This window comes from Tinamus guttatus, unplaced genomic scaffold, assembly GCF_059628265.1.
Source record: "Tinamus guttatus ecotype Peru unplaced genomic scaffold, ASM5962826v1 Tinamus_guttatus_pri_ptg000323l, whole genome shotgun sequence".
Lineage (NCBI taxonomy): Eukaryota > Metazoa > Chordata > Aves > Tinamiformes > Tinamidae > Tinamus > Tinamus guttatus.
The window spans coordinates 562,197-575,684 of NW_028288857.1; the positions used below are offsets into that span (position 1 = coordinate 562,197).

The 13,488-nt window shown below is 45.1% G+C and overlaps 1 protein-coding gene across 1 annotated transcript in view; it reads left to right on the forward strand.

Annotated features, from left to right (window-relative positions):
• The window catches only part of EDC4 (enhancer of mRNA decapping 4), a 33,791-nt gene that overhangs the window by 19,406 nt on the left and 897 nt on the right, over window positions 1–13,488 (forward strand). Inside the window, exons 18-28 of the mRNA XM_088529068.1 lie at window positions 674–1,128; window positions 2,810–2,911; window positions 3,892–4,044; window positions 5,415–5,451; window positions 6,497–6,677; window positions 8,093–8,248; window positions 9,067–9,182; window positions 9,824–9,989; window positions 10,914–11,100; window positions 12,097–12,316; window positions 12,982–13,145. Coding sequence (XP_088385194.1) covers window positions 674–1,128; window positions 2,810–2,911; window positions 3,892–4,044; window positions 5,415–5,451; window positions 6,497–6,677; window positions 8,093–8,248; window positions 9,067–9,182; window positions 9,824–9,989; window positions 10,914–11,100; window positions 12,097–12,316; window positions 12,982–13,145 — 1,937 coding nt within the window. The remainder of the gene's footprint in view (window positions 1–673; window positions 1,129–2,809; window positions 2,912–3,891; window positions 4,045–5,414; window positions 5,452–6,496; window positions 6,678–8,092; window positions 8,249–9,066; window positions 9,183–9,823; window positions 9,990–10,913; window positions 11,101–12,096; window positions 12,317–12,981; window positions 13,146–13,488) is intronic.

The window sequence follows — 13,488 nt, forward strand, 5'->3', positions numbered from 1 at the left end:
TCTTCCTTATTGGTCTTATGGGTCTGAAACAATAGTTTCAGACCTTGTTTAATTCTTTTTTTTCCAGGTATGATGTAAAACAGATTATTTCAGCTTTGGTTATTAGCTTTCAGTCTTGGAGATACTCGGTGTTTAAAACTAACCAATTCTTTTCTCCCAAAAGAGGAAGGACTGAGGAGCATATCAAAGAGGTAGAACCAATGTTAAATTTTCTTTTGGAAATGTGTTCAAACTAGAACTCGGTGAAGTGTGTTGTTGGCCTTGCTGGGAGGTGGTATAATTTTGGGCCTAATTCTGTATTCCCTGATGTACAAGCCAAGATTCCCTTTGATTTAAGAATACTGTTGGTGGGAGGAGTCTTATGTTTGAGGAATACATAATTATTTCTGCAAATAGTAGACAGATGTAGAAGAGTGTTTGCCCTGGGAAACTGGAGGGAACCTGGAGCAAGTGAAGGTGGTGACAAACAGTCTTATTACACATTTTGGGTCCCTCCTTAAGTGCACAGTTATCTTGTGAGGAAAGGATACAGCCTGGCTGACTTCAGAGGTGATAGCTGATGCTAGGGCAGTTGTTTGGCACTTGGTGGGAAGCCCCAGGGAGTCTTGGGATGTCTCTGAAGACTGAAGGCTCTTGTTTTACCTTATGTTACGCTATGTTATTTTGGATTCAGGTCGCACCAGGAACTGCTCTGGAACTGCAGGAAGTGGAGCCCTTGGTGGTGCCTCAGGCTTCTCCCACCCGTGAACGTTCGCCAGATGTCATTTCCTCTGCTTCCACAGCCATGTCCCAAGACATCCCCGAGATTGCTTCGGAGACCTTGCAGCGCAGCTTTGCCGCGGCTGCCCCGGCGCCCGCTGCAGAGGTGCTGGAGCCCAGCCACCACGCGGACAGCATGGCCTCCGCCGCCTCAGCCCTGCACTTGCTGTCCCCAAGGAACCGGCACAACTCTGATCACAGCCACCACTCTTTGGACATGCCTCAAATGGAAGTGGACAGACTAAATGCTCCATCTTTGCTGGAGACTGCTTTAACTCAGGAAAATGCATCTTCTGACAGTGTTGTAAGTCAGCCTTGGCCAGCGGCTCCTGACATAACAAGAGAAACTAGGAACAGCATGGCAGACAGGTAATCTCCTGGGTGGGTCTGTCTTGGGGCATTTTCTCTGCACTTCCTGTCTTGCTAGCATGATGAGAAGCTCTTGTATTGCAGTTGAATTAGTTTTCCATCCCTTCTTTTTCTTCCAAAACCCCGTGGTTCAAACTTTGTGTGCTTCATTTATGTATGATGTGTCCTAAACTTCCTAAACAAGTTCTGACTGTGTGCGCCCTCTTGTACCCCTTTCAATTCAAGGGATCTCTGTTAACAAGTGGAAATACTCAATTTAGTGGCCTTCATGCTCTCCTGAGAATAGATAATTTTTTGAAAACATCATTTCTGAAAGCAAAACCAGTACAAGCTAAATTCTACCACAGGTGATCTGCCACCCCAGGCTTTTGTGTGAGAGAACCAGTTAGTGCATAACTGGCAAGTTTAATGATAGTTTAATTGTATGTGTCTCCTCTTGATTGGCTTTATGCAGCAAGCATTGGAGATTAGACAAAGCATACTTTAAAAGTCAGGCAATGAATGATCTTGTCTCTGTGGAGCATACACACAGATTAAGGCAGCATCACATCTGCCCACTTACCAGAAGCAAAACTCCTTTGTTGGGGTCAGTGCTGGGTTCACTGCACTGTTGGTGTCAGTGTTCTCCTCGCAGGAACTGCAAGATGGATCTGTCACCTCCTGACTCTCCTTAGGCAGGGCTGCGTGCTCCGTGGGAGTCAGTAAACATCTTTGTTTGAATAGATGCAGCAAGCTGGGAGTGTCAGTGTTGTCCTTCTAAAAGCCCAGAGCTGTGCTTCCCCGGCCATAATTACAAGAGAAGGCCGTGCCCTTCTGCCTCTTCAGCTGAGGATCCTGCTTCAGAAATGGTCTTGAGTCTGATGACTCAGTGGGGGCGCTGAGACTGTCTTCATGCTCTATTTTTTTTCTCTTGCTCATGAGTCAAAGTCCAGAAAATATCTATTTTATATATATATTTTTTCAATTTCAACTCTTCTTAATCTCAGTTTCTGAGTTCTTTAAGACTTCTCAGAACAGAATATCATGTTAGATATTTCTGGATCTGAGATATTTCACTTGCTGCTGTTTTTTTTTTTTTTTTTTTTTTTTAAAAAAAAAAAAGACTGGACATGTTTTAGTCCTGTCAAGCCATCGGCCTACCTGAAAGTAAGAATACTTCCTCTTTTTCAATCATCTTCCTGTATATTGAGTTTAATAGGCCTTCTCTTTAGAAGCATGTGCAACTTGCTCTGAAAACCTTTATAAAGTTCTGATTGGATTCACTACTGCAGTCCTAAGCTGTCAGTTTGTCACACTTCCCTCTGTTCTCTTCAAAAGCTTGAGAGAACTGAGAGGTGCTGATTTTTGCCCCAGTGATCAGTATTGCTTAAGGAGAAACAAGCCCAAGAGGATGATACTCACTGGTGTGCACTGTACAACCTCTCGTGAGTGATGGATTACTTCCGAGTTATGGTTTGTTGGGCGATGATTCTTAATTTCTGTCAGAAGCAGAGCTGAGCTACTTACCCGTTTCAAAGACAAGTGTGTGGTGTTTTGTGTTCATTGCTCTCTGGATGTGTGCAAGGAGATTTTTGGACCTTGAAACAGTAGGTCGCATGAGAAGTGGAGTGAGCAAATATCCAGCTGAAGGAGACCTTCATGATGTTATTTTCACTTTATTTTTTTTCTCTCCCTCCTCTAGCCCAAGGGATGAGGTTGAAGAAAAGCATAAGAGCTCTTCCTATCACCGACACAGCTATCACCTGCTGCAGCATGACAGCCAGGACGCTAGTGCAGAACAAAGGTACCAGCGCATTGTGTCCCCTCTTGTGCCCCCGCATGACGTCCGTTCAGGCTATGTTTGTGCTTCTGTCCCTGGCCAGCCTTCGTGTGTGGAGCCAATGCCTTTGATTTGTCTCCTGACTTAATGTGTGTATGCAGTCAAGCTAGCACAACGTCCTAGTGGCTTCAGCTGACCATGAGGTGAACCTCTGGAAACTGTCCAGTTTTTCCCCTGTAGGGAAATATTTGGCTGTCCTGCTCGTAAGAGCATGAAGCAATCTTGACTACCAGTGTAAACTTACTCAGGGACCAATAGCAAAGTACTGTGTTTAAGCTAAGGCAGCAGGGTTACCTCAGGAGTCACAGCTTTCTATTTTTGGTATCTTTAGTATCAACTGTCCTTAAGCTCTGTGGCCACACTGTGTGCCTGGCAAACTAGCCCTGCCTGGCAGCTGAGGGCTTCTTTGTAAATACATGCTTCAGTTTGGACCACAGTCCACCAGCTGGCCAGTGGTGGAGAGACTCTTAAGGTACCAAGGACCACACAAAATTCCTAGGCTCCATCTGATCCTCCTTTCTTACCGCAATTCTTGCTGCCTTAGGTGTTTTCTGTCTGTAAAGCTATTGGGATACACTACGCTTGGGTTCCCCCACTGGGTCAGCAGTTACACCACAGAGCTGCATGATTAGTGTGTGTCTGCAGCAAGAACAGGCTTCAAACTCTGTTCTGCTGCCTGACCCACCGTCCTCTGTAGTGCAAGGCCCTTCAGATCCTGTCATGTTGCACTGAAGCTCGGCCTGAGCAGTCCTGGACGAAAACAGAGCAGGCTGTGCTGAGCTCTGCAGAGGCCTCAGCATTGAGATCAAAGTGGCAGGAATCCTCAGCCGAGCGACTCTGAACATGCGTGGATGTGGAGCAGAGTGTGAACCCTTCTCCCTTAGCGAAGGCTAACGGTGTCCAGTATTGCAAGTGATGTCCTCTCATCTACTGTTCCTTCATAGTGACCATGATGATGAAGTTGCAAGTTTGGCTTCTACGTCAGGTGGATTTGGTGCCAAAGCGTCTACGCAGCGGCTGCCTGTGAAGGACTGGAAAGCCAAGGCATCCCCACGGGCTTCCCCAAAACTAAAACGGAAGGGCAAGAAAGATGACGGGTATGCTGGACATGCTAGGATTCAGGTGGCTGTGGGATCACCTATGCAGAGCCACAACCTGACATAGCCATTAGCAACAAGACTAGGGTTGAAGGCCCTGCTGTGGACAAGCGTTCCCAGCTTTGCCCCATTTGCAAGTGACAGTAACCCCACAGAAAGCATTGCAGACTACTCAGACGCTGGCTGTTACTTAGGGGTGTAGGAGTAGGATCTGTCCTGCCTTTCCAGCTAAGACTTGGTCCAAAATATAGACAAATCTGTTTAAGGTAAATGAATGTTGCACATTGTTGGGGGACACTGGATCTGTTTGCCTGAATGAAGATTTCATTGAAACTAAACACACTGTGAATGTAGCTAAACATGGCCTTGATTTCTGGTCGGCTTCTGCTGACAAACAGCTGTAAATGCCTTGTAATGGAAACCTGATGACTGGAAAGATCTGCCTGTGGCATATTTGATCAACCTATCTGCATTAACTTGTGAGAAGCAGCATAGCTGCTGCAGATGGCCTCTTTGTGGGTGTTTTTTTGTTTTTGTTTTTCCTCAAGGAAGATGGATTTGCACATGAAGTTTCTGTTGTGGCCTTTTGGTAACACCAAGAGGTTCTCAGCCTCAGTAATGACCATCTCTCTTTTTTTTTTTTTTTTTTTTTTTTTCTCCCTACCTCAGTCCTTTCTAAGAAGCTTAACACTTGCAGCCTGTGAACTACAAATGTGCACTTCTGATAGTGCTTGATAGCTCATAGATTGTTCATAGGTGACTGATGGATTCACACAGCTCTCCCAGTGTTGCTGGATCATTGGCTTTCTGTTTTCTGTTTATGCTAGAAGGCATCATGAGTTTCTTCATCTTGAGAGCTGGAGTCATTTTAGATGAGTTGAAGTTCATGAACTCAAATGAACTTTGTTTAATATAAACAAAGGAGTACTATAAATAGTAGTATATTATGGTAGGAGTATTAGTATAAACAAAAGAGTTTTTCTTTGTAAAATATCAGGAAAAAAATCAAAAGTGCAAATGTATTTCCTGGTTTTGAATTTGGACAAGTCTGAAAAATCAATGTGCACTTTGTAGCAGTCTTCATTAAGGCTTGGCAAAAGTCTTCAGTTTGCGAGCATCCCTGTGAAGGGACAAGTTTGTGAAGCCTGTGAATAGTGGAAGTGATGAAATCAGTACTGTAGAGACTGGGCTTACATCACCTCCTGTTGCTCTCAGTTTATACTAGGCAAAACAGATGCATGAGCTGAAGTATGTAATTTAAAACATTCTATATAGTGTGTGGTCTGTTTTGGCAGAGAACTTGGATAATCAGAGCAAGTAACTGATGTAATTACATTACTGCTTTTTCTTTTATTTATTATTATCTCTAGGGATCTGAACCAGTCACCTAGATCATCTAACAACCAGGTGAGTCACAGAACTAATGCAAGGCCCTTCCCAAGGGCCTGATGCTCCAACTCTGTTTATCGGCTCACTAAAGACCTGAAGGAAAGGCCATCCTGGCTCCTTCAGCTACCCAGGGCACCCACTGTGCCTGGGCAGGGTAAAATGGGTCTGTGCTTCAGCACTTGCACCTCCTTGAAGAGTTTCTTGGCATTGCTTAGTTCTGTGACCTGTACAGCCAAGGAGGGGCTGCTCAGTGTCATCCAGAACGTCTTCCTCCTTACTTCCACGTGCAAATTTGCGTTTCTGTGTCCTTATGAGCTCTAGCTTGTCTGAAACTGCACCACTCATTTCTTCTTCCCTGCTGAGATTACCTATATGCAGAGGGACAAGCTGTTTCCAGCACAGTAAGGATCAGAATGGAACCAACCTCCTGGAATTTTTTATCCTTGCTGATAGCACCTTTGTATTGGGCAGAAAATGCCAAAGAAAATGCAAAAAAAAAAAGGAAGCTGAGTTACATCCACTCTTTGCACTCTTTGTATTGACATTGGATGCTTATGCCACCTTTAAATATTTGAGCAGATGAATAGACCCTGTGAGCTACTCCAGTAGTTTGGTTGTTCATAAACATGCAAGAGAACTGAGAAATGCGCTCTAGGGAAGCTCCTTCTTACTCCACTATTTGCACAACTATTTGGAACTGCTTGAGGCACCTGTTCAGGACATCAGAGTCCTAAATTCTCTTTCTCAGTATGTGGCTGAAGGTAAAAAGGATCTGGTTTGTCCTATTCCCATTCAGATGCCAGAGCTTTGAAGGGAGTCCTGAATCTAAACAGTTTATGATATTCTGAGTAGTCTTTTGTGAATACCATGTGGGAGGTTCATGTACCCTGCATTATTAGTTTATTTCCTGCGGCAAAATTCTTAGAAATGGGCATTAAGTTAACCTCATTTTCTGCTTTGTTTGTGCCATGGACACTTGGGGTAACTCAGTACCTAGCAGAAATCTTGACTTGATTGACCTCTGATCTTTTTACAGTTGAGTACCTGTCTTCTCCACCCTCAGGTGACACCCGAGTTCCAGGATGAGCTGATGTGCATATTGAGGAACCAGCAGCGGGAGCTCTGTGAGCTGCGTCAGAACCAGATGGAGCTGTTGCAGAGACTCACAGATCACCTGGATGCCATTCAGAGCTCCCTCATGGGTCACGTGGAGAGGGTGATTGACTCCCAGCAGGAACAGGAGCGTATCCTTTCTAGTAGATTTGCTGTGGCTGTGCATCACACAAGCCAGCTGTTTTGTACTTACTTTTCAGAGCCGTTGCTCCCTTTCCTCCAGACCTTTAACCTAATATGTTTATTATCACTGGGGTGTTTGCAAGTGTTACATAAGAATTAAGCTGCAAGATGAATGAGATGTGAGAAATGCTAAAAATGAAAGATTTCTAGTAGCGTGAGACGCAGGTATGTTAGAAGAAAGCCTGGCTGCAATGCATCTAATTCAGTCACTGACTGATCTCTGTCTCTCTTCAAAGGTAAGAAAGTCAGAAATAGGACTGAAGCAGAAGAACTGCTCCATTGTCTGTGCTGCTAAAACTTTCCAGTTTCCCGTTAAAACCTCTAGTACTAAAGCAGACTGAAGGTGCATCTGCTACATTATTCTTTTAGGCATTGGCTAGTTGTAGAAGTGTGTTTATCAGGGATCCTGTTCTCCTTTCCTTCAAAATAGAAATTGTACCTAACCACCATACTTCATATGTACTTCTAGTCGATTTGTGGTCCACAGATCCCTTATGTGTTCTCTGAAAAATGCTTTCTTTTTTGACCCTGCTGTCTGATCATTCTCTTCTGCTATGTCTTCATTCCTGGTTATTCTACTGCAAGTAATCAGTTCTTGTATGTCTGTTGCTGCTGTGAGTTTTGTCACATCCCACCCTGCTGTTGAGGGGACACTAGCCTATTTCATGTCTGATGATCCATATTACTCTGCTCTGTACCTTTTCTAGTCTTATATAAAAAACGGAGGAACTATTAACACATGTAAGATGTGACTGTGTATACTTCTTATTTGTTCTTCCCATCCCTTTCTTAATTCACTAGAAGATCTAACCTCTTAATTCTGGGACAGCTATTTTTTTTAACACCCTCTTTGGTAGGGAATCTAGAGAAAAAAAAAAAGGGGGGGGAGTGTTTGTTTTTTGCTTGTTTATTTTTTATACATGCATCTTTATCTGTGGGTCGGACCCTTTGGAGAATACGGTTGCTCCATGATATATGGCTAACCTTTAAGAAGGCCATATTCACTCCTGCATAGTAGATCATATGTGTCCGTGCATCCCAAAGAAAAGTTCTTATCTATTCTTTAATGGATATTAGATTTCGTGGTTTCTGTAGGAAGCACTGCTGCACAGTTTATCTTAACTGTTTGGCTTTTCTATTACAGCCTTATTTTCCTCCAGAACTGTTTTCTCAGCCTGGTCATTTGTTTGACAGACTCTTGTTATTTAGTCAGTTGTGTTCCAGACCCAGCTCTCACCAGTGCTGCAGATTTGCTGTCACTGAGCCTCTGAAGCTGAGGCTAGTGTCTGTTTTTGTAGGATGGGAATGTTGCTGGCAGAGAGGAATTCTGTTGTTTGTGCTCCTTAATATGTGTGCTTACTAGAGAGGAGACTAGACAGAGCACTAACAGAAGGGCAGCAGCGCAATGGACAACTCCAGGAGCATCTTTCTCAGCAGCTCTCTCAGTCACTCTCCACCGCAGTGTGTAACCGTCTGGAGAGAACCATTCGTGAGGAGATGAAGAAGACTGTACCCCAGTGTAAGTTTTGCTTTCTGGATTTTGAAGGTGGATCTCCACGTTTAGCCTAGCAGAGATTGAAAACATGCTGGAAGAAATGCTAGCACTGTATGAAATAGGAGTTGTTACAGGAAGACTAGTTTGTGCTCCTTGAGTTGTTGTGGGCCCCCAGTGGAGTCTGAGAAGCGTGTGGGAATGGAAGGAATATGAGGCTTCTAGAGGTGTAACTTTGGGAAACACATTTCTAGAAAGTGTGGCATGACCTTTTGTTATAAACCACAAAGGTTTTGGATGCCTTCCTTCCTTTCTGTGACTGAAGGCACAAGGAGGCCAGAGAGTTTGGAAGTGCTGAGACTTGACTGAAGCAAGACTAAACTTGCGTTTGCCCTTCCTTGACATACAAGCTCCTACCATGTAAGGAAGAGTTTCTAGAAATACTGTTGGGAAAGGCCTCTGGAGTCTTTTAGAGTCCACCCTTCTGCTTGAAGTAGGTCTACCCACAATCCTAGATAGGTCAGCTGCAACTTTGGACAAGTCTTGAAGAGTTTCAAGAGTGGAGATCATCTAACCTCTCCGGAGACTTCCAGGACTGTACCACCTTCTTGGCAAAAATGTTTCATCTCATGGCAGAAGAATGTTTCTTCTCATGGTCCTTTCCAACCCCAAATATTCTGTGTTTCTGTAATGTCCAATCTTAGCCTCCCAAACCAGAGCGTGTGACCATTTCTCTTTGCTGTACCATCTGTTGCCTTCAGGAAGAATTTGATTCTGTCATCCTTCATGGGTTTTGAAGTTTGCCTCTAGGCTTAAAACTTCAACTTTAACCTATTTGTGCCTAGGCATTTCCAAGAGCATGGAACCTATTGCTGGCCCGATAAGTAACACTATTGCCACGAAGCTCACTGCCATTGAGGGCACGCTGAAGGAGAACATCACCAAGCTAGTGAAATCAAAGGTAAGGAGAACTAGACTGTGACTTTCTCTGAGGGCACTGAGTTGTCCCCTCTCTGCCTAATGACTTCTCATACTTCTTCTCACCTGGAGAGACAGGTGAGAAGAAGTATGATATCCCTTTAGCTGCTAGTGATCAAACAAGCTCTTTTCTGGCCTCCTGAGGAGAGTAGGAGAGTTGGGTACTCTCCTCTCTCTTTTTGCCTAATTAGCGCTTTCTTTAACTAGTACTGGAGTACAGTTCTTTCATTACTGGTTTTTAAGCCTCAGTCACTCAGTGGTGAAAGTTTGACTTGCTCTTCAGCTCTTCACTGTGTTCTCCATTTCTCCTTTACTTCAGAAAGCAGAAGCTTGCTTATCTTGGCAAAGGGAGTAATGGATTCTTGGTGAGAAGCTGGGGAAGAGGAAGGGACCTTAGCCTGGCTGTGCTGCCTTCCCTGAGCTACAGGGAAGCTATGATGTTCTTGTGCAACCTGTGAGCAGGCAGATTATCTGCCTGCCATACTTGTGGTGCAGCTTGGCCAATGGAAAGATTTCAGCTGCTTGGGGAACACACGTGTTTGCATGTACAGTGTTCCTTCACATCTTTGTCCTGCAGCAGAACCTTGTTAATTTTCTGGAGCTTCTTCTGTGTGTGCTTGTAAGAACCTTACAGATACCGTTGTGAAGGCAACGGCTGATACCCTGCAAGGACCGATCCAGTCAGCGTACAGGGAAGCATTCCAGAGTGTTGTGTTGCCAGCCTTTGAGAAGAGCTGCCAGTCCATGTTCCAGCAAATCAATGAAACCTTCAAGCAGGGCACACAGGAATGTGAGTGGCTTTCCTTTCTGCTTTTTCTCTCCACAGTATATTTGTATATTTGCCAGCTGATAGGATGGTCTTTGCTTGATGCCTTTGCCTTTGAGTTTCGTTAGTAGCTATTTAAACTTTCAGTGCTTCTGCTGCATGGTTTGAAAACATACTCCGTTTCATGTTTCAGAAACAAAAGGAGAGAGGAGAACTTTGTAGGTGTTCATATACGAACAGGGATGCACCTTTGCTCTTTAGCCTGTACAGCAAAATACTTTTATTGTTTCTGTGAATCTGTGCGTTTGAGTATTGAAGCGCAGTTGTAGATCTGTTCCATCCTGACATCAAGAGAATAAAGTGCAGAGAGGATAGCACTCATACAGATGGTCCATCCTCTCAGAGACATAATAGAACTAGAGAAGGTTTCTTGCTGGCACAGGGACTTTTGTCCCTAGATCTGCAGAGTGTGTCCAGCTACTGTTTATTTTGTACCCCCATCCCCACAGGTCTCCTGCAGCTGCTACAAGTAGCTAGAATTTTATTTTTGATCAGGCGAGTTCGTAGAATATTTTAAAATACAACTTTTTGATCTCTGCAGACACACCACTTCTTGTCAGAAATGAACCTCTTCTTTTTTTTTTTTAATTGGCATTCAATTCATCATTAATGCAAAACATAACACACAGTATGCATGAAATACTCTCATCCTCATCTTAATCTTGCCCTGAACAAACAGACAGTAAACGTTCTGTTACAAAAGAACCATTGGCCTTACTAATGTGTCATATAAGGCTTGTGCATCCTGCTCTCCTGCCCTTGAACACTTGCTGTGTAATTGATGCTGCTGGAGAATGTGTAGAGCTTGGCAGCTGGATCTGTGCCCTGACCATCTCCACAGCACTGATGGCATGAGCGTCTTCCTGGGAAGCTCTTTGGTTGTTGCAGATATCCAGCAGCTTGAGACTCACATGAAGAACAAGAAAGCACGAGAACAGGAAGCCCGGGACCCGCTGCTGAACCAGCTTCGCCAGCTCATCAGCACCTTCCAGAGCACCACGGAGCAGCTGGCTTCCACCATTGCAGCCAGTGTCCATGCCGAGGTGCAGCGTCAGCTGCATGTTATTGTGGGCAAGTAAGTTGGCAACTCGGCTTGTCGAAAGAGATGTCAGAGTGCATGACGAAACTATTCCCTGCTGATCTGTGGCAGCCAGCCCTTTACCACAGTTACTATAGGGCTGTTACCTTCTTAGCATGGTACGACCGAAAAAGTGTGGGCCGGTGTCCTATGAGGTACAAAAGTAAGGTTAGAAAATACTTCTCATGACCAGCTGAGAGTCTGCTGTGCGTGGGAGCTTTGGCCCTGCTTTTCACCTGATGGTACCATGTGCATTTGGGGAGAATGAGGAGACTTAATGCAGACCAAAAGCACACTCGAGTCTGCCTAGCCTCCCTGTTCCAAAATGATCTTTGAGTCTCTTCTGGATTTTTTTCCTGTTTACTGTGTGTCCTTGTGCACACAATTTCTGTAGGCTATTCTGCCGTTTTACCTGTTCTGCAGTAATTTGATCTTGGCTCTCTTGGTTTGGGGACAGAATCCCAGCCGTATCTTCAGCACATTGGTGCCATGAAGCTGGTGGCTGGCTGCAATAGGGTCTAACGCTGCAAAGATTTGATCTTTTGTACTCTTTGTGAGAGGGGAGGATCCTGTTGTGGGGAAGCCTGCAGAGGCAGAGCCTATACTCCAAGTTAGCCATCTGCGGAGGGGTTACAGGCTCAGGGAGGGAAGCTGTTCTTCTTTCGAAGGTGTCATGTGCAGACTGGGAGGCTGCATGCAGTTGATGTAGAAATTTGTGTCTATTCAGGGCTGCATGGAGAGCCTTGGGACATTGTTTGGAAGCTAGATTCAGTGAAGATTTAGAAATAGCTCATTTTTCTCACAAAGAACCCCAGCACTGTCAGTGTATTCCCTTGGGACTGTGTGCCATTGGCCACAGAGCTTCTCTGTGCAGCAATTTGTATGAACCCCTTGGAACAAGACTTTCTCACTGATGAAAGCTTTGAGCCATGTAGTCCCTTCATTTTCAAAGATGCTTTGGCTTATTTTGTTTTGTTTTTTGTTTATTTTTAGCATGCAGGAGTCTATTTTGGCCCAGGTGCAGAGAGTCATTAAGGGAGAAGTGAGCCTGGCCATGAAAGAGCAGCAGGCAGCTGTCACCTCAAGCATCGTCCAGGCGATGCGCTCTGCAGCAGGGACTCCAATCCCTTCTACTCATCTGGACTTCCAGTCTCAGCAAACACACATCCTTCAGCTGCTGCAGCAGGGCCACCTCAATCAAGCTTTCCAGCAGGTACACAGGCTTCCTTGCAGAAACCCTCACTGCTTTGCTGGGCAATGCACTGGGGCTTCCTGAAGTGTGGGCACAGTCCCACAGCAGCTCAGGCAGAAGTAGGCTGAAAAGGCCTCTAGCAGCAGACTGTTCCAGGGCTGCTGTTACACTTTCATGCAGCTCGGTCATGCAAGTTCCATGATATGATGGCATTTAAGTTTCTTCTTTCCTGCTGATACGTTTTCAGGACAGCGTCACTGCTCCTAGATTCCTTCAGAGTAAGTCAGCTTGTTTTGCCATCCACAGTGGCACATGGCACACCCCTAAAGTGCGAGGCCTGATCCTGTCTTTCCCCCTCAGCTCATTTGAGCGTTACAAAAAAACTTCACTGCTAAGAGGTAGTGATGCTGTGTGAATTAAGTGTCAGGGAAGGCAAGCATGGCCCATGCTAACTGTATCCTGATCCTGTGTCTGGTTGTGATTTGCTGCCTCCCTTCAGCTTAGAGAGGTGTTGTTGGATTGACAGCCCAAACACTGTCCTGCTCTAATGTGTAGCATGGGTTGCTCCCAGAGGAGTCTGGCCAGCCATTGAGTGGTCCCCAAGCAGGGAGCTGCCTTGCGCCCTGTCCTGGGTCCTTCACCTGTCCATAGTTTCCTCTGCATTTCTAGTTTTATCTTCCTTGCAGGCTCTAACAGCAGCTGATCTCAATCTGGTCCTGTATGTCTGTGAGACTGTGGATCCCCAGCAAGTGTTTGGTCAGCAACCATGTCCACTGTCCCAGCCTGTGCTCCTCTCTCTCATCCAGCAGCTCTCCTCAGACTTGGGTACTCGTACAGAACTGAAACTGAAGTGAGTATGAGCACAGAGCCAAATTTGAACCTATGCAGGGCACATTCCTGGCTCTGGCTTTAAATTAACTACATGTAAGTGGAAGATGGTGCTTCAGCAAAGGTTAGAGCTTGTTTGGCCTGTTACTGGCATCTGAACAAGCGGTTAAGACATGGAAGGTGATTCAGACATTACCACAGAGAGCTTAGGTTCCAAGCTGTAGATGCTGTTAACTCCTGGTCTCGTAGTCTCTAAATATTGTTTGCAGTCTGTGCAGCTTTACCAGGTAACCAAGGAGCAGTCCCCATGTGGCAGTAGAAGGAGAGGTAGTGCTCTGGCTCCCTGGACAGCATAATATCAAGAG